The 20811-nt window shown below is 42.2% G+C and overlaps 1 protein-coding gene across 4 annotated transcripts; it reads right to left on the reverse strand.

Moving 5' to 3' along the window:
• Positions 1-178: 178 nt before the first annotated feature.
• TMEM183A (transmembrane protein 183A) lies at positions 179-18333 on the reverse strand. Of its 4 annotated transcripts, none has more exons than XM_009440162.5 (8): positions 17457-18333; positions 17168-17257; positions 16229-16396; positions 9990-10149; positions 8898-9078; positions 6476-6556; positions 4082-4237; positions 179-2175 (listed from the first exon to the last, which is right to left on the reverse strand). In XM_009440162.5, exons 1-8 carry the CDS (start codon positions 17563-17565, stop codon positions 1990-1992), a joined length of 1131 nt encoding a protein of 376 aa, XP_009438437.1. In that variant the 5' UTR covers positions 17566-18333; the 3' UTR covers positions 179-1989.
• Positions 18334-20811: the final 2478 nt, after the last annotated feature.

Genomic DNA, 20811 nt, shown 5'->3' on the forward strand with positions numbered 1-20811 from the left:
TGCTAGAAACGGCAACTCAGCCAATGCAGAGGAAGGCTGAAGCCAAGATAACCACTGGTAACACATTTTACCAAATGTTTGTCAATATTATGCTGAGAGAGAGCTGAGGCAGTATCTAGTACTGTATCTGTCACCATACCATGGAATTTGACACAAAAAACTCAGAGCTGAGTCAGAATACAATTATTAAGCCAAATTTATTTCACCCCCTTTTTAAAGGTACTCCTAAGCAGGGAACAATGCACCAAGACACTCCTGCTCCATGGCATCTTTAGTTCAGGCAACCTGGCAGGGACTGTGCTTCTCTCCTCCTGCCTCAAAAGAGGCAACTTTTAATTGTAGAGATCTGCAAAGTGCTCATTGTCCTTAGGTTGTCTGTTATCACTTAAATGCCCAAATTCTGTTTTTGACTGACCCAGGCTCACTCTGTGTGAACAGTTTTAATACCACCCTCAACGTGGGATAAGGTTAGCTGTTAGCAGCAAAATTAAGCAGATGCTTTCTAGGAATATTCCTAGGGAAGATGGTAAAAAAAAAAAAAAAAAAAAGTGAATTTAGCAGTTTGCCTCACAAGATTTTCACTTTTAAAGAATACTGTCTTACTGCCCACCTCCTGGCAATATCCAGGTAATATCGAGCTCACTGGTTAATTTTGGATGGTGGAGGGTGGGAGGAGAGACAAGCAGCAAGGTTTTCTCCTTAGCAAAACAGAAAAACGTGATTCTCTTCTCAGAGTACACCTGAACAACAGGAGTCATCTAAACAACAGGAGGACATAAGCATTTCTGCATGGACGGAAGACCAGGCTTCTGTAGGCACACAGGATGACAGCAGAAGCAGCACAGTACAGGGCAGAGCAAAGTCGCTAAGTGCTTATGGTTCAAGAGGCTGGTTTCAACATGCAATGCATTTTGTTAATGACGTTTTAGCCTAATAAATGCCCTTCTAACAGTTCAATGAAAGGGTCACTATCCTTCCTGAAATAACTTTCTTGGTTTTACATTTTATTCAGAAATACATATTTAAAAGATCATTTCATCAATCTTCTAAACTTTTTCGGCTGATTAGAATAACATATACCACAATCAATTTTTTACTTACCCTTTTACTTTTTTTATCTATGTACACTCTGCCTACTCCTTTTTACCACCATCTACCACAAGAAAAATGAGACTCATCTTTTAAACTTATGGTACAACAAAAAGACCTGGGTCAGAATCTTGGCTCTGCATTTACTGGTGGTGTTATAGGTACAGTCACTAATTCCGTTTTCTCAACTATAAAATGGGAATAATATCACCTACTTTGCAAGACTGTGAGAAGTAGAGATACTATGTAAAGTTCCTGGTATAGTACCAAGGGTATAAAGTCATCATCACCATTATCAGCCTCATGCAAAAAAATACCTAAAATCCAAAACTGGCAAAAGAAAATGTATGCAATAAATATCACAAATTATTTTTTAAAAAAGATACACAAGTCAATCTGGTAAGATTCTGAAAACCCTGTCACCTGCTTTATTTCTGGAGAAGGGTGAAGGGAGAAGGGAAAATATTCACTTGAATTTGAGGGGCAGCTAAACTGGAAGCAACAATTTCAGGCCTCTAAGGTTCCTCTGATCCATAAGGGAATGCTGAAACTTCCTTGTTTGGAGATTCAAAGAGTTTAATTTTTCCCTACAGCAAGATCAACAATTTTCACTGGGATAAAAGAATAAAGAACAAACTCAATAGCACCAAATGGGGTTTTAACACAGAAAACAGGGCCACTCCTTTTAAATGCAAATTTTTACATTAAAATATGTTTATAAATCATAGTAGTTGTTTTCCCTCTTGATTCAACATTTCTCCCTCCCCTAACAGGAGCCCTAGAACCTGAAGAGCATGTACATTACTAACGAGATATACAATCCAGCCACCCTATCCAAACTGGAATCTGATTACTAATGGACTACACTCGAGGCTGCCCCCAAGGGATGGGAAGCAGTAACTACGCTCTCAGGGAGAATGGGTACTGAGGATGCCACCAGTCAAAGAGCCGAACGCTGTGCACTGGGTCCAGGATGACTTGCACACCCTGTTCACTGCGCAGTTTCCGACCACCATGGACAGGGGAATCTTGGAACACCAGTCTCACTCGATGATGCCGCATGTCTGTGCTCACATTGATAGTAAACTGAAATGGAAAAGCAAATTCAGTATCCAACTTACACAACCTTGGTTTCCAAGAGCTCACTCTGAAATGAAATAGTCCAGACTAATTTATACTGGCTAGGCCACAAGATTAATCTCTAAATTATAACACAAACACCTTTTTTTTTTTTTTTTTTTTTGAGAAAGGACCTCGTTCTGTTGCCCAGGCTGTAGTGCAGTGATGTGATCTCGGCTCACTGCAACCTCCGCCTCCTGGGATCAAACGATTCTTGTGCCTCAGCCTCCCAAGTAGCTAGGAATATAGGCGTGCACCACCATGACCGGCTAATTTTTGTATTTTTAGTAGAGACAGGGTTTTGCCATGTTGGCCAGGCTGGTCTCAAACTCCTGACCTCAAGTGATCTGCCCACCTCGGCCTCCCAAAGTGCTGGGATTACAGGCATGAGCCACCACGCCCAGCCAACCTTTAAAGATATAAAAAATTAAGGAGAATTTTATAAGGCCTTCTCAGCTTCACGTTTAAACTATGCTAAAGAAAGCCTCCCTAATGAGCACTTTGGGAGGCTAAGGCAGGCAGATTGTCTGAGGTCAGGAGTTTGAGACCAGCCTGAGCAAACCCCATTTCTACCAAAAATACAAAAATCAGCTGGGTGTGGTGGCAGGCACCTGTAATCCCAGCTACTTGGGAGGCGGAGGCAGGAGAATCACTGGAAACCAGGAGACAGAGGTTGCAGGGAGCCGAGACTGCACACCACGGCACTCCAGCATGGACTACAGAGCGAGACTCCATCTCAAAAAAAACAAAACAAAACTGTATATATGACACAATCTCAATTATACAAAATTATTTGAGAGAGAGAGAGTACATACATCATATTAACAGACACATTAAGAGAACAGTTCCCAAAAGATTAATTGCAGTTACAGGATAGTGGAAGTCTAAGTCACCTTTACTTTGTCAGTATATTTATGTATTATTTGAAGTCATTTACCATTTTAAAAAAGCTACTTTCATTGTGGAAGGCGAACCTCATGTATTTCTGAATGTAAGCCTAAGATACAGAGAAGACAAATTACATGAACTCTCCAGTTGCCAAGCCAATGAAAAATTTTTAAAACCTGGAAAAATATGCCAGAGGCACATACGTTGTTTACTAATTACTGGCCAAGCCTTGAACAGTGATAATATCACACAAAGGACAGAGCTGAGCTGGTCACCCTGTATTTTAATATCCCATTTGTAACCCCATATGCATGCCTCAAGGTCCTGACATACAGTGCCCATGTATATATCTCATCATTCTTCCTAATAGGATAATCTTTCTCAATCATTAATCATCACTACACATGAAAATGCAAAAACATTCCCTTTCCTACAAAGAAGGAAACAAGGTAAAATACTCTCAGATATAATTAATGTCTCCACAAATCTGTCTGTTGCTAATATACAGGACTGAGTTCAAACTTTTTTTTTGAAAAAAGATACCTTCCTTCATGGTTAAATTTACAAATATCCTTCAAACCTCAGATATAGCAAAAATCTATAAAAAAGCTGAATGCAGTGGCTCACACCTATAATCTCAGCACTTGAGAGGCCGACGTGGAAGAACTGCTTGAGGCTAGGAGTCTGAGACAAGCCTCAGCAACGCTGTGAGACACCCATTGCAACAAAAAATAAAAATTAGCTAGGGGTGGTGGCGCACACCTGTAGTCCTAACTACTTGGGAGGCTGAAGCAAGAGGATAGCTTAAGCCCAGGAGTTTTGAGGTTGCAGTGAGTGATGATTCCATCACTGCACTTCAGCCTGAGTGACAGAGTGAGACCACGTCTCTTAAAAAAAAAAAAAAAAGAAGAGCTGCGGTTCACCTCCTTTCAGAATGAAAAAAAAAAAAAAGGAGCTGAGAATGACATCCTGAGTCCCCACTTACCAGAGTAAATATCATTCCCATGACAATCGGAATAAAGATGAAATTGAGGGTGGTGACCTGCAGTAGGCAGCAGTCCTGGTCTGGATTGGTATGAACATCTTCGTACTGAACGGGAGGCTGCAATCCTCCTGTACACTTGCTCTTTAACCTAGGGGACTGAAGAGAACTGAGAATTAATCCAATGGCTTAGAAGAAACATTATATGGCTCTAAGAGTCCACCAAAGAAAATCCTATGGCTCAACTAAAGCTAGTGAGATACACTTTTATCTTCTCTCTTTATACATGTTTCTATACAGAGATCAAAGAAAACCTACCCTTTGAAAGAAGGGGAAATACATTTGGATGAGCAAATGTGGCAATGGGTTTATGCTTCGTTTAGATGGTATTCCTTGCCATCTGACAAGAAATGGAAACTTACAGCCTCTACCAGAGGTTCTACAATGTTTGAAAGACTGCAAATTCCTTGTAACTTGTCAGACTCCAAAGAACATCTACTGCACAAAAGGGATGGAAGCAGAAGTGGCCACCTAATTCCAGACACCATAAAACAAAGGAATCACAAGTCTCGGAACTAAAGGAAAATCTCAGCATTCACTTTCCTGCAGTAATCCTAGTGTCTGCTTCTAGTCACATTTCACCACTAAGACTGCCTCTCAATCCCTTCTCAGAAAGGTCTATGGTGGACTTTCTACCAGTGTCTAATGGATATCACAGACTGTGCAGATCTTATTAAATGCAAGATATCAGAACTAAAATTCTTCCCCAGAACCATGTTTTTGAAATAAATCAATAGGAAAATAAGGTTTACTTTAATTACAAACTTATCTGTAACCCACCTGCCATCACGTGAGAATAATTCATAGTATTTGTGTCTCATCAGTGAGATACTAAGTAGAGGAGACAAGTGAAAACATCTCCCTCCCCACCCCATCCCCACACCCCCCACCCCACCCCATTCCATGTGTTTTCACCTGTCTCCCCTGTAATGAGTTTATGGGTTTTATATGCATAGTGAGAGAGAAACCCATAAACCTATTGCCATATCTGCTCATAATTCCACATAAGAATATAGGGTGATCATAATTACACCTAATAATACAGGTGTCCTTTGAGTAATACTGTCACTGTTCAAGGCTTGGACAGTAATCAGATTAGTAAACAATATATGTGCCTCTGGCATAATTTTTCCAGGTTTTAAAAAATTTTCATTGGCTTTGCAACTGGAGAGTTCATGTAATTTGTCTTCTCTGTCTCTTAGGCTTACGTTCAGAAATACATGAGGCTCCTCCTTCCACAATGAAAGCTTTTTTTAATGGTAAATAAGCTTAAATAATATATAAATATATTGACAAAGTAAAGGTGACTTAAGACTTCCACTATCCTGTAACTGCAATTAATCTTTTGGGAACTATTCTCTTAATATGTTCTCTTAACATTTATACTTCACTCTTAAATAATTCAGCATACACTTACATATAACCACATTATCATTATCACCCATAAGAAAATTAACAATTATTTCATCTTATCCATAGCACATTCTGATTTCCTAAATTGCCTCAAAATGTCTTTTATAGCTTTGTTCCCTTATCCAGGATCCACTCAAGATTTACTCTTTGCAGTAGGTTGTTATCCTTGTCTTTCAATACAGCATAGTTCCTCTTACCTTTTGTTTTCATGGCATTTCGGATTGAGTATCCCTTATCCAAAACGCTTGGGGCCAGAAGTGTTCCCCATTTTTTCAGATTTTGGAATATTTGCATTATACCAGTTGAGCATCTGAAATCCACAAACCCAAAATCCAAAATGCTCCAATAGGCATTTCCTTTGAGCATCAAGTTGCCACTCAGAAAGTTCCAGATTATGAGGCATTTCAGATTTTGGATTTTTAGGCTGTACACTGTTTTAGTAAGGCAATTTCATGCCTAGTGTTATGATTTGAATGTTTGTGTCTCCTCCAAAATTCATGTGGACACTTAATCTCCAACACAATAGTATTAAGAGGTAGGGCCTTTTTAGGAGGTGACCTACTGGGGAGGCCCTCCCTCATGAATGGGATTAAGGCCTTTATAAGAGAGTCTTCACACTAGGTTCAGCCCCTTTTGGCATTCCACCTTCCACCATGTGAGGACGAAGTGTTCCTCCCCTCTGAAGGATGCAATCAGACACCATCTTGGAAGCAAAGGGACCAGGCCCTCACCAAACACCAAACCTGCAAGTACCTTGATCTTGGACTTCCCAGCCTCCAGAACTGTTAAGAAATAAAGTTCATTCTTTTTAAGTTACCCAGAATCTGTGGTACTGTTATAGCAGCACAAACAGACTAAGAAAGATATCTAGGGAAATCTCTTAGAACAAGGTATTATCTGAAAAACAAAGAGAAGACCACGTACCTGTTTTTTGAACTTGAAGTTGAATTCCCACATTGGTTCCTGTCTGTTCCCAACAATCTTTCTGCACCAGAAAAGTAAGCACTATAAGAAAGTAAAAATAAAATAAACCAAGAAAAAGAAAAAGAAAAAAATCAAAATACACTACAACCAAAATAATCACCAAAAACCTTTCTGTTTGACAGCTCTAAAGCCAGCCACGGTCCCAATGCTGAGATTTTACTTTGGCACAGATAGACCCCCAAGTTGACACTGGTGCAACATAAAAACGGACAATCCCAGGGCTGTTCAATAAGGACAGGAGGGACCAATATAAGTCAACCTCAGAGGCTACTGACATCAACTCCTATTGTTCTTATCTTCAAAGACAGAAACATGGTATCTAGAGACTGGAGCATCCTCTCTGATTCAGCAGGCTAATCCTCTACATTAAAATGTAAGGAGAGCCAGCAGCCACCAGGCAAGATGATACAAGGCCATAAGGTAGGCAGAGAGGGCTGGCCCTATAATAGAAGCAAACTGCTCAGGACCTTCTGGGAGCAGACAGCCAGTAAGGAAACTACAGAGCTAGGCTGAATTCTGTCTAGAATAAGCCCCTCAGTGAAAGTCAGGCTACAGCTAGGGTTAAGCACAAGAAGTGAAGTACCTCCCAGGGGATAAGGGGTGGGTCGTCCGCCGTGCCAGCTGTCCTGCCCTTCAGACATGCCCTGTACGTCCTGCTGTTCCATCAAAATTAATGGGCTTGGCTTTAAGGGGAAAACACTTCTGCTGCCATCACAACGGCTCCAGTGTCCCACACAAGCTATGCTACTGAAAAGAGAGAGAGGGGGAATCAAATACGAAAAGCTGGAGTCCAGAAACATGGGACAACTTCCTTTAGGCATGCTGGCAACTCCCTGAATGCCACGCAATCATGGGTATACAAGTGGCAAGGCCATGCACGGGATACCTGCCACTGCAGGCCCCATACCCTCTTCAGAAGATCTCTAACAAGGCACAAAAGCAGCAGCCAGATGGCCTGGGCTTACTATCTGGATTAAGACCTTAGTTTTCATTCTACTTTGGCTTTTTACAGTCCACTTTAAAAAAATTAATAGACAATGATAAGAATAGGAAGATAGGGGTATTTTAGAATTTAGGCAGTAGCACTTGCATTGTGCACTGGAGCCGCTAAGATGTGTCAAGCATGAGGAGTTTGCCCAACGCTGCTCTGCCCCGAGCAATTGATTCACTCCTGGCATGGCTAACTTTGGGATGATCCCCATGCTCACCACAGTTAATCTGATACTATCAAATGTTTTGGGGGAAAGGGACACTGTAAATGTGAGAAGATACACTGTCCACTCATATTACAAGCAGAAGCAGCTGCTAGGTGAAATCCTACTCTCCCAGCATTCTACTCCTTCTCTAAATCCACCAGTTAGCATGATATTAAATTGAGCTCAGCCAACAGCCCTGACCACCTCAGTTTACAAGGCTGGGGGGAACCTCGATAATCTTGAAATCAAAAGTACCCTTTTAATTAATATGTATTAGGTAGGATATGATCACCCTAGAGCTAAACTAGGGGAGAAGAATCATTATATAATGTGCAATACCATAAAAACAAACTACAAGAGAATGGGAAATGCTATGGAACATCAGATTTGGGGTAGGAACAGAGTAACCTTGTTTGCCAAAGGTGATTTAGTAATTTCATCAGGTAGGAGAAAAAGAGAGAATGGACCAAAGGCTAGTAGACATATTTACAAATCAGAAGAATGACAGAAACTTGAATATAAACATATGAATATAAAGTATCAGGGAAATCCTGAGATAAAAAGAGCCTAGAACACAGAAAGAACTTGAGAGAACTAAGGTTTATGAATCAAGGTACCTTATAGTCTATGAGATGACCTACCAGAGCCTGGCAATAGCCTGGCACAGGGCACTTCCAAATGCTACAGAAGTCAAGTCTACACCAGAATCCTTAAGGAGGTCAACAATAAAGGGGAATCCCTGATGTCAAGGTTGCATTAGAAAGAGAAAAATAGTGAGATGTTCATGTTATACCTCTGTACTGTGATTTAAAGCCCCTCTTAAAAATTACAGCATTCGTCTACCATTTGAGTTATGCTCTTCCTAGCCCAAACCATCAAAACCATTATATCTAGAGTGGTCCAATGTACAATGTATGCAAATACATTAAAATAAAAAGAATAAGGAATACACTCAAAGCACCAGAAAGCTTTAAGGTAAGATAAGCCAGCCAGCACAGCAGAAAGGTCTTGGAGAAGTGAAATCTCTGAGCCCTGAAGTTTACATTAGTCCCCTAGCAGCCTGGGACCTACACCCCTCCCCATCAAGGAAGCTGGAGACAAGCCATGATAACAGGCCTACCATACAAGAGTCCATTAGTCAAACCCCAACACAAATTCTCACTTACTTTGGAATTCTTTAATGTGCTGGGGGTGCTTTCTGGAATGGCTGGATTCTTGGAGATTCGAGCAGCAAATGGCTCATACATATGGTACAGAGATCGGATCACACAAGCCCGGAGACAGCGCAGCTTCTCCATTGACTCTGGTCGCAGACGCAAAGGCAGGGAAGCATCCAGCGTGTAGTGCCTGAAACATGACACATTACTCCTACCAATATGTGACCTGTCTCTCCTGCTCTAGGTCAGTTTTCTAAGACTCCTGGTCTCTGTATGAACTTTACTGCACTATTCCACTGGCCAGTAGATAGCCTGTCCCCAGTGCTACTTGACCTCTTGGCGACTTTTACGTCTTTGCCTTGTAATCCGGCAGTTCTCCATCCATTTTTAAAGTTGAAGTCCTCACTTTTTCACTGAACAAAAGAGCAAACTCTGAATTGGTATCAGTATATTATGCTTTAGCTGCTCAAAAAGAACCTGTCCTGGAGGAACCTATACTGGCGAAGAGCCACCAGGTTCTCCAGTCAGATCTCACAGTGAGTTCTCTACTCCTTTCTACTTCAACATTCCTTCCCACCACAGCCTGACAGTTTACAATTGTCACTACACTTCCATACCTAGCATCAAAAACTAGCCCTTTTACTAATCATATAATTTACCTACTCCTCACCACTACAACTATACATAAGGCTGCATAAATACAAAAACTGTGTAATACTTAAAGACAACTAGCAAATCTAAGCAACACCTAATCCAGCTGGAAAGATGAGCAGATAGGCATCTGTAGCTTTAAACATTCTAGCTAAAATAAGCCTCTGAAGAAAAGTCAAAGACTCTTCTATCTGGGACTTGAAGCAAGACGTTTTGCTGAAAGTGGATACTGGAGTGGGGAAGGAGGCAACCACACAGAAGACAATTACCTGGATAATTAATAATATCAAATTTAAATTAGAGAGGGGCTCAAGGAGTCCAAAGCTGGGTCATGCCCAGACATGGAGTAGAGAAAGTGAAAAGAGGTCACCATCCAGTGAGTAGCTCCAAATCACAAACAGTAATGAAATCAGCCACACAGATAAAAGAGTGAGCTCTCTGTGGTCGCACCTTCGGTACAACCTGGTCCAAAAGGCAGCAGTGCAAGTGACAGTCCAGGCATTCTTACAAATCAGGGAAAAATTCACAATGTCCTCAGGACGGATATAGGAGGCCAGCAATAGCCAAATATCCATGGGATACTCTTCTCCTCCAGCCCCGTCCAGTTCTTCTGAAACAAAAAAAAGAATAATCTCTGATCTTCTACACCATATCTAAAGATACTCGATAATTTCATTTCTCCCAAGGATTGATTGCACAGTTAAGAAAATGGTTTTAAATAGGTCCAAGGAAACCCCTCAAACTTATCATTTCCTGCTCATCCTAGCTGCTGGAAACTTTTACCTCCTGTTGCCCAAGTAAATAGGTTTTGTTCTTAAGGCCTTTATTTAACAACTATTGGCAATACCATTTTGAAGTTTAACTTTTTTTTTTGAGACAGAGTCTCACTCTGTTGCCCAGGCTGGAATGCAGTGGTGCCCAGGCTAGAATGCAGTGGTGCAATCTCAGCTCAGTACAACCTCCGCCTCCTGGTTTCAAGCAATTCTCATGCCTCAGCCACCAGAGTAGCTAGGACTACAGGCACACTCCACCGCACCCAGCAAATTTTTGTATTTTTAGTAGGGATGGGGTTTCACCACGTTGACCAGGCTGGTCTCGAACTCCTGGCCTCAAGTCATCCACCCGCCTTGGCCTCCCAAAGTGCTGGGATTACTGGCGTGAGCCACTGCACCTGACCATCATTTTAAAGTTTCAAAAGTGCCTTTGCACATGTTGTCTCATTCAACTCTAATAATTCTTCAATGGAATAAGAAAAATATTATTGCGCCCATTTTACTAATAAGAAAACAAAACCTTGCCACTCAGTCAAGGGAAATAGAACCAAGATTTTCTGACTCCGAATTCCAGCTTTATGCTATTAAGCCCTGCTCATGGTTTCTCTTTAAGTCTCCACCCACTAAACATTTTCAGTCAGGAAAAAAAACAAAATTGACTTTAAGATGGTATAGGGAGGCCGGGCGTAGTGGCTCACGCCTGTAATCCCAGCACTTTGGGAGGCCAAGGCAGGCAGATCACGAGGTCAAGAGATCGAGACCATCCTGGCCAACATGGTGAAACTCCATCTCTACTAAAAATACAAAAATTAGCTGGGCGTGGTGGCACGTGCCTGTAATCCAGCTACTTGGGAGGCTGAGGCAGGAGAATCGCTTGAACCAGGAGGTGGAGGTTGCAGTGAGCTGAGATGGCACTTAGGCCGGGCACGGTGGCTCACGCCTGTAATCCCAACACTTTGGGAGGCCGAGGTGGGCGAATCGCGAGGTCAGGAGATCGAGACCATCCTGGCTAACACAGTGAAACCCCTTCTCTACTAAAAAATACAAAAAAATTAGCCGGGCGTGGTGGCAGCTGCCTGTAGTTCCAGCTACTTGGGAGGCTGAGGCAGGAGAATGGCATGAACCCAGGAGGCGGAGCTTGCAGTGAGCTGAGATAGCGCCACTGCACTCCAGCCTGGGCGACAGAGTGAAACTCCATCTCAAAAAAAAAAAAAAAAGTGTCCCTATCTCTTCCTTCTTCAGAACTCATTAGCATTAATTCTCTTGACCTTGATGTCCACTATACTTCTCAGGTTCAGGTAATACACATGCTTTGTAAAGATACCTGAATCTGAGCTAATCCTAACCTTAACCCTTATTTCAAACCTAGTCATAGAACTATCCTAAAATGACCAGCTTTCTTCCTTCCTGGGGAAAAAGCCCCTACACCATCTCCCCAAAGTTGCCCCTGCTTTTCTAGCTAACTGCTTCCTACAGCTCTATGATTAGATCAGGTTATTTGGTTAGGTTCTTCACAACAGAGACCCAATATGTCTAAAACATCATCATCTTTTCTAATTCTTATCCTTCTTAGAATCTCCAGTAATCATGCAAGACACAGTCTACCATGTCTAGGCCCCACTTTCTCCCGCATTACCTCTTCTCTCTTTGAAAGAGAAGGCAAACGACTATTAAAATTTCCTCTATTGTGGCTGAGTGCAGTGGCTCATGCCTGTAATCTCAACGCTTTGGGAGGCCAAGGTGGGAGGATGGCTTGAGCCCAGGAGTTCGAGATCGGCTTGGGCAACACAGTCTCTACAAAAAACTTAAAAATTAGCCAGCCATGGTGGTGCATGCCTGTAGTCTCTGCTACTCAGGAGGCTGAGGTGCAAGGATCAATCAAGCCCAGGATGTCGAGGCTGCAGTGAGCCATGACTGCACCACTGCAATCCAGCCTGGGCAACAGAGTGAGTCCCTGTCTCAAAACACCAAAACAAAAACCAAAAAAACAAACAAAAATTTCCTCTACTGAGACCCATAAGGACTTTTACAAAGCAGAGTGCTATTACAAATTTTCTGTCTTTAGAGACAAAATTTAGTAAATAATGAAGAATTGTCAGTGTTTTATACATAATTATTAAGAGCTTTCAAAACGAAGGAAATAGAATCAGTAAATGAAAGCTTCATGGAGATAAATCATGAAGGACATGAAGAATTTTGATAGGCATAGGTTAAGAGGAAAAGCATGTCAAGTGAGTAAGTGCTAACATGAAACCAAGGGACTCAGAAAAGCAAAACATGTGAGAACAGTAAACAGAAAAGTCTAACAAGATTTTAATAACATTGAGAAATTACTGTTAAGTCTTTTAGATATGATAATGGTATTTTAAAAAAGATAACTACTAAAATATTTACAGAGATGATGATGGTATATCTGGAAATTGTTTCAAAATAACCGTGTGTGTGTGTGTGTGTGTGTGTGTGTGTGTGTGTGTGTGTGTGTGTGATGGAGTGGGGAGTAATGGTTGAAGTAAAAATGGCCGTTTCAAAATAACCGTGTGTGTGTGTGTGTGTGTGTGTGTGTGTGTGTGATGGAGTGGGGGGTAATGGTTGAAGTAAAAATGGCCGTTGAATTGACAGCATATAAAAACAAAATGTTAATTAAAAAAAGAAAGAGAAAAAAAACTTTTTAATAGCCATGAGTTGATCATTGTTGAAGCAGGGAATAGTTATATGGAGTTATAATCAGACTATTCTCTCTTCTTCTACATGTTTCATTAAAAAAAAGGCTTTTAAAAAAAGAAGAAAAATACATTATACCTGCTAAAACAATAAAATAAAAAGAAATTTAAAAAGGAAAAAAAAAAAAAAAAAGACCAGTCTGATGGAATGGAGAAACCTAATGGAGGTAAAGTAGAATAAGGAAGTAAAATATGAATTATGGTTAAGTGCCTGTAAGCCATAAATCATGTATCTGATAAGTGACTAGTAATCTGAATAGATAAAGAAGTCTTACAATTCAATAATAAAAAGATAGCCAGGTGCGGTGGCTCACACCTGTAAACCCAACACTTTGGGAGGCCGAGGCAGGTGGATCACCGGAGGTCTGGAGTTCGAGACCAGCCTGACCAATATGGAGAAATCCCATCTCTACTAAAAATTACAAAAAATTAGCTGTGCATGGTGGTGCATGCCTGTAATCCCAGCTACTCGGGAGGCTGAGGTAGGAGAATCGCTTGAACCCGGGAGGCAGAGGTTGCAGTGAGCCGAAATCATGACATTGCACTCCAGCCTGGTCAACAAGAGTGAAACTCCATCTCAAAAAATAAAAAAATAAGAAGAAGAAGGTAACCCAATTTAAAAATGGGCAAATATCATTAGCCATCAGGGAAATGCAAATCAAAACCACAAGGAGATAGATACCAATCCACATCCATTATAATTTAAAAAGTCAGACAATAACAAGTGTTGATAAGGATGTAGAGAAACTGGAACTCTTATACACTGCTGGTGGAAATATAAAACGATGCACACACTTTGGAAAACAGTTTGGCAATTCCTCCAAAAGTTAAACATAGAGTTTCTGTATAATCCAGCAATTTCACTCCTATCTAACCAAAACTAAAAAAACCTATGTCCACAGAAAAACTTGTCCATGAATGTTCACAGCAGCATTATTCATAGCAGCCAAATAAAAAGGAATAAAAAAGAATGAGATACTGATACATGCATAGTATGGATGAACCTTGAAAACATTATGCTAAATGAAAGAAGCTACATGCAAAAGACTATATATTGTATGATTCCATTTACATGAAATGTCAGAATAGGTAAGTCTGTAGAGACAGAAAGTAGATTAGTGGTTTCCAAGGGCTGGAGGAGGGTTTGGAATGAGAAGGGATGCTAATAAGTATGGGGTTTCTTTTTAGAGTAATGGAAATGTTCTAAACTTAGACCATGTTGATGGTTGCACAACTCTGTGAATATGCTAAAACCACTGAATTGTACACTTTAAAGGAATAAATTTTATCTCAATTTTTTGTTTTAAGTCAAAGCCATTCTGTGGAACAAGTCCAAAACAACAAGAAGATAAATCCCTAATAGAATGGTGATAAGTAGCGATTTCAAGTGAAAAATTAAGGACAAAGAAGTATGAAGAATGTCAATACTGGTTGAGTATCCCTTATCAGAAATGCTCAGGACCAGTAGTGTTTCAGATTTTGGCTTTTCCCGCATTTTGGAATATCTTGACCGTACTTATTGGTCGAGCAGCCCTAATCGAAAATCAGAAATCCAAAGTGCTCCAATAAGCATTTCCTTTCAGCATCATGTCATTGCTCCAAAAATTTCAAATTTTGGAGCTTTTCAGATTTGGAATGCTTGACCTGTATTAATTTTGGGATCCTGAAAAAGAGGGATATGACTAACAATAACTAGAATAATTCCAAAGCAATCATACCATTAATTTCATTAACTTATTATTTCAATATACTTTAACAAATAAAAATATCTATTATCTGATTCTCAGGTACAGGTGAAAGTGCTGGTAAATCTGAGACCAAAAATACACACATCATTTACTATTTTTTTTTTTTTTTTTTTTTTTTTTGAGACGGAGTCTTGCTCTGTCGCCAGGCTGGAGATGTAGTGGCGCAATGCAATCTCGGCTCACTGCTACCTTCGCCTCCCAGGTTCAAGCGATTCTCCTGCCTCAGCCTCCCTGGTAGCTGGGACTACAGGTGCACACCACCACGCCCAGCTAATTTTTGTATTTTTAGTAAAGACAGGGTTTCACCATAATGGCCAGGATGGTCTCGAACTCCTGACCTTGTGATCTGCCCACCTCAGCCTCCCAAAGTGTTGGGATTACAAGCGTGAGCCACCATGCCTGGCCTCACCATTATTTATCGGCTTTCACCTAAACGTAGCTGATCATCAGAACCACTTTAGCTTTAAAAATTCTGGGCTAAGCATGGTAGCTTATGCCTGTAATCTCAGCACTTTGGGAGGCCAAGGTGGGTGGACTGCTTGAGCCCAGGAGCTCAAATCTAGCCTAGGCAACATAGTGAGACCCCTGTCTCTACCAAAAATAGAAAAAATTAGCAGGCATGATGACATAGCACCTGTAGTCCCAGCTACTCAAAAGGCTAAGATGGGGGGATCGCTTAAGCCTGGGAAGTCAAGGCTGCAGTGTGCCATGATCTTTCCACTACACTCCAGCCTAGGCAAGAGACCAAAACCCTGTCTCAAAAAAAAAATAAAATAAAAATTCTGAGTTCCACCCCAAGAGATTCTGACTCATTAAGTCTGAAGGAAAACCCAGAATCTGAATGATGGTTTGGCACGTTATATTATCATCAGTTTATTATTCTTTGTTTCATTTGTGTACATTTCATTGCCATTAGGATATTAAAAAATCACCTACTTTTCTATTTCCCACAGTACTTATTAGACATAAAGCAGACATTACTAATTGCAGAGCACTTAAAAGCCCACGATAATGTCTATGTTTGTGTGTAACAAAACTAGTTAACGTAAAATCCACATACTTCGGAAAACATTTTTTGGTTACATCTCTGCTTCCTTACACATTCAGAAATCCAGAAATGCAAAGGCCTTTTATTTTCACATTGCCTTATGGGTTTTTACCTGATAATAACATGTTCTCAATGAAGGGCTACTAGAGTCCAGTTCACAGCTCCAGAACTCTACTAACACGTACTAATCTCTTTCCCTCCGGAATTCAGACAAAAGAAAAAAGAAAGCCCAGGTGTATTAAATCCTGTCCCACTACCAAGGTTCTTAGGGAGAGCCAAGTTTTCTTTAAACTCTCCTGGTATCACCTCTTATATCTCCTCCTGTGCTACTGGGAAAGTAACATCTTCAATTTGTCACCACAGGCAGGTCCAATAAACCAAAAGAGAACAAGCTCCATACCTTTGTGTCTCTTGCTTTTCTTTTTTCTGGAGACAGTTCTCTCATGGATGCTTTCCTCCTGGGCATCCATCTCATCACTGCTGTCGATGATGTCACAGGGCTCACCAGCCCCAGAAAGAGCTTCCTCTGCAGGAACCTGAGAGGCTTCCAAGCCACAAAGAGATTTTACTAGAAGAAAATAAAAGGAGAATGAGATGGCACACAGCTCCACCCAGAAATACAAACAACTTAGCCAAGGTATCAGCATCCATTCAGGAAAGGGGGGAAAAAAAACATCGTTGAGAGAGAAAGGTGAGAATCTGTCACCAAAAAAAATAAAGATTTTAGTATTTTAAATACAAAAAAAAAAAAGGAAAGCAATGGGCAAACTGACTCCAAAGTTGCAGAAACTCCTTTTTTCAGCCCTGAAGAAAAAAGGTGTGTACAATTTTTCCACTATAAACCCTGCAGGATAAAAGCTGATTTGTATTCTCATAAGGTCTACAGAGAAATGTTTGAGACAAATTGAATCCAATTTAATCCTGGTCCTGAGCTGGAGGCAGTAGGTGTCATAAAACACAAGTCTCAGACCCATGAGTAAACAGACTGAAAGCAAGAGAAACACCGGAAAAGGAAAAGAACACTCCAAGGTTATTAAACAAGGAAGCAAACTGCAGAGTAAAACATGTGAACTACAGCAAAGAGATTAATAACCAAGAACAATGCAGTGGAAACTAAAAAGTATGCAAACATGTTTTTAAATGCAAAGAAAGAAAATATTTCTGCTACAGAAACTGCTACTCTTGACTAATCCTCCTCCACCCCCAATATGTAAGTTAACACTAACGAAAGCAAACACGGTTACAGGAAGACGACTAAAGGACTGCAAGAAAAACAGAAAATAAAATACCTAGTTCTGTCTTCGCAGCATGAGTCTTTAAAGGCTCGCGCAAAGCTTACCTTCCTGCTGAACAGCGTTGGCTACGGCTTTCTTGACTCGTCCAGACCTCACGACCGCTGGATCCGAGTTGGCGTAATCCGCCACGGTCACTGCAACACAGCACCAACCCTCAAGGAAGAGGCCTTCTCTCGTCAGCGTCTTCCCCGCCAACACCTCCTCCTCGCTGCAGGCCCCCGGACCGAGCCGCCCTCCAGCCGCGGGCACGCGAGCGCTCACCTCGGCACGGTCCAGCCCCCTCCCAGCCGCCAGCCCCCAAAATGTTTCAGCGCCCCTGCCCCCCTCGCCCACCTCGGCCGGAGCAGGCGTCATGGGCCCGGAACTTGAGTCGCTTTCCTCTCTTGGGCATGGCGACCGTATCGGGGCGAGGCCTGCCTAGCGGGCCGGGCCCCCGGGCCATGTCTCCGGCCGGAGAGCCGGCCCCGGGAGCCGCAAGCCAGCTCCGCCCGGCTCCGCGGCCATCCCACACCGGAGGCCGCTAACTCTCGCGAGAACATAGGTCCGGGTTCCGAGTCGCGTTGACGGACGACGCCTCTCCACGCGAACCAATCATCGCCAGGTGCAAGGATACGTCATCATCCGGCACCCGCGAATCAAGCTGGGTCCGGGTTCCAGGTGGAGAGAGAGCTGTTGTACTGGGTGGTGTTGGGTGTCGCCGTACCTCGTGTGAGATGAATGGTGTCTCAGAACCATAGCCCACACCTGTGTTGATTAGAATTGAGAGTTTACATCCTGGTCTCCGGGATTCTTCTTAGTAACTCCTCTGTCCACACTCCAGGTCCACTTCAGCACCAAAATGCATATACACTGTCATCTTCGTGCTCCATCTCGGACCACAGAGACTGAGCGCCTGCTAGTCTAACATAGGTCTGTAAGAGTCTTCACTCTATTTTACGAAAGCTATAAATAAATTTCTGAATTCTCAAAATAGGAGAAGGAGTTCTTAAAAGCTTCCAATCGGCCGGGCGCGGTGGCTCACGCCCCTAATCCCAGCACTTTGGAAGGCCGAGGCGGGCGGATCACGAGGTCAGGAGATCGAGACCATCCTGGCTAACACGGTGAAACCCCGTCTCTACTAAAAATACAAAATATTAGCCGGGCTTGGTGGCGGGCGCCTGTAGTCCCAGCTACTCGGGAGGCTGAGGCGGAAGAATGGCATGAACCCGGGAGGCGGAGCTTACAGTGAGCTGAGATCGGGTCACTGCACTCCAGCCTGTGCGACAGAGCAAGACTCCGTCTCAAAAAAAAAAAAAAAAAAAGTTTCCAATCTATCACCATATAAGGTTAGCCGAGAGAAAGGACGAAAGAGAGACCCAGGGTCAGCCGAGGAAGTTCATTAACCTGACGGCTGCTCCACCACAGACAGAGGAGGCACCCCTGAGCTTACAAAATGAGGGGTTTATATGGGGGAGAGAGACCCTGGGGTTGTTTGCTGGTTAGTTTTGCCACATATTAGCTTGTGACGTTTATTACAGGAGGGTGTAGGTAAAGTTTGTTTATGCTTCCCATCACCTTCCCCTGTGCGGTCCGGATGATTTGTAATTGGGGTTTGTTTATTGCAGCAAGGTCTGATAAGTGAAGTCTGCTGGCTTCATAAGGACTTAGAAGTGTAAAGAGGCTTGGGGGAAGGAGAAGAGTTGCAGAGCATTAGGGGGAGGGGTGGGCGGCACGGAGAGGTTTGGGGGAAGTGTCGGCAGTACCAAGAAGCTTTTTGGGGCAGTTTGTTCCTAACACACCATACCTCCAAAAAACTACTAGAAGCATCCATGAAAAACTATCGCAGAGGCAGGAAGGTCACTTGAGTCCAGGAGGTCAAGGCTGCAGTGGGCCATGATTGCGCCACTGCACTCCAGCCTGGGCGACAGAGCGAGACCCTGCCTCAAAAAAAAAAAGGAGAAAAAGAAAAAATAACGTCTTTCCTTTGTATTGAGACAGAAGCGAGTCACTGAGTGAAGATTACAGAACTGTAAGGGAGCAGGACCCTGGGCTAGTATTATCAGGCCTCTGAGCCCAAGCCAAGCCACCGCATCCCTGGTGACTTGCCCGTGTACGCCCAGATGGCCTGAAGTAACTGAAGAATCACAAAAGTGAAAATGCCCTGCCCCGCCTTAACTGATGACATTCCACCACAAAAGAAGTGAAAATGGCCAGTCCTTGCCTTAAGTGATGACATTACCTTAAGTGATGACATTACCTTGTGAAAGTCCTTTTCCTGGCTCAAAAAGCTCCCCCACTGAGCACCTTGCGACCCCCACTCCTGCCCACCAGAGAACAAATCCCCTTTGACTGTAATTTTCCTTTATCTACCCAAATCCTGTAAAACGGCCCCACCCTTATCTCCCTTCACTGACTCTCTTTTCCGACTCAGCCCGCATAAGAAGTTATTTGGTTCCCTAAGTTATTCTCCTTTATCCTTCTAACTTCCTTGCAGCTCCTAAAAGGTGATAATCCCTGGCTTGTGAAACTTAGGACCCAGGCATCCAATCCACTGGATATACCAGAGAGTATCTTATTTTCAGTCTAACGAGCTAGCACCAAGTTTGTTAGGAGAAAAACCTCAGGCCTTTTACTAACATTATGTAACAGACTACCACCAGGAGTCTTGCTAATAGGCTTGAATCAATTAGGAATTAAAATTGAAGCTGAAGAGAATTGATTACAATTATGAAATATTCAAATTTAATTTATCTAAAGTTACAACATGAAACAAATGTCTAATAAACTGTTAACAAAAGAAAATTCTTTCAAATAAGGTTTCTATTTATATGTAATTCATGTTTGTAGTCCAGTTCAAAATGCAGATGGTAAGTGCTGAGGCTTCTCATTTCACAACGTTATCAATAAAAAATTCATGGCCGGGTATGGTGGCTCACGCTTGTAATCCCAGCACCTAGGGAGGTGGAGGCGGGAGGATACTTGAGCTCAGGAGTTTGAGACCTGCCTGGGCAACAAGACCCCATTCTCCACAAAAAGGTAAAAAAAAAAAAAAAAGACCAAAAAAAAGTGTAATAAAAATTTCACAAGGTTCACATAGATGTAGATTTCTACTCATGTGGCACCCTGTTGAAAACACTCAGGCATTCAGATTCTGGAGGAAATCAAAGGTACAAGAAACATAAACCCTATTACAATGTCACTATAAAAAACTTGGGTTTTAACAAGAATGTTGTCTCATTTTTCAGCAGTATAATTACTATTTTAATGCATTGGATGAAAGAAATGCTAGTTCCCAAAACTGTTTATTTCTTTTTTTTTTTTTTTGAGACGGAGTCTCACTCTGTCACCCAGGCTGGAGTGCAGTGGCACGATCTCAGCTCACTGCAACCTCCGCCGCCCGGATTCAAGCAATTCTCCTGCCTCAGCCTCCCGAGTAGCTGGGATTACAGGCATGTGCCACCACACCTGGCTAATTTTTTTGTATTTTTAGTACAGACGGGGTTTCACCAAATTGGCCAGGCTTGTCTTGAACTCCTAACCTTGTGATCCACCCACCTCGACCTCCCAAAGTGCTGGGATTACAGGCGTGAGCCACCGTGCCCGGCCTCAAAACTGTTTATTTCATCTTTCAAAATTTCTAGACTGAGAAGATTTTAAGCAAATCCTCTGAGACTCTTAAGTCCTTGGGCCAATATAGTGGAACAAATGA

Source organism: Pan troglodytes, chromosome 1 (assembly GCF_028858775.2).
Source record: "Pan troglodytes isolate AG18354 chromosome 1, NHGRI_mPanTro3-v2.0_pri, whole genome shotgun sequence".
Lineage (NCBI taxonomy): Eukaryota > Metazoa > Chordata > Mammalia > Primates > Hominidae > Pan > Pan troglodytes.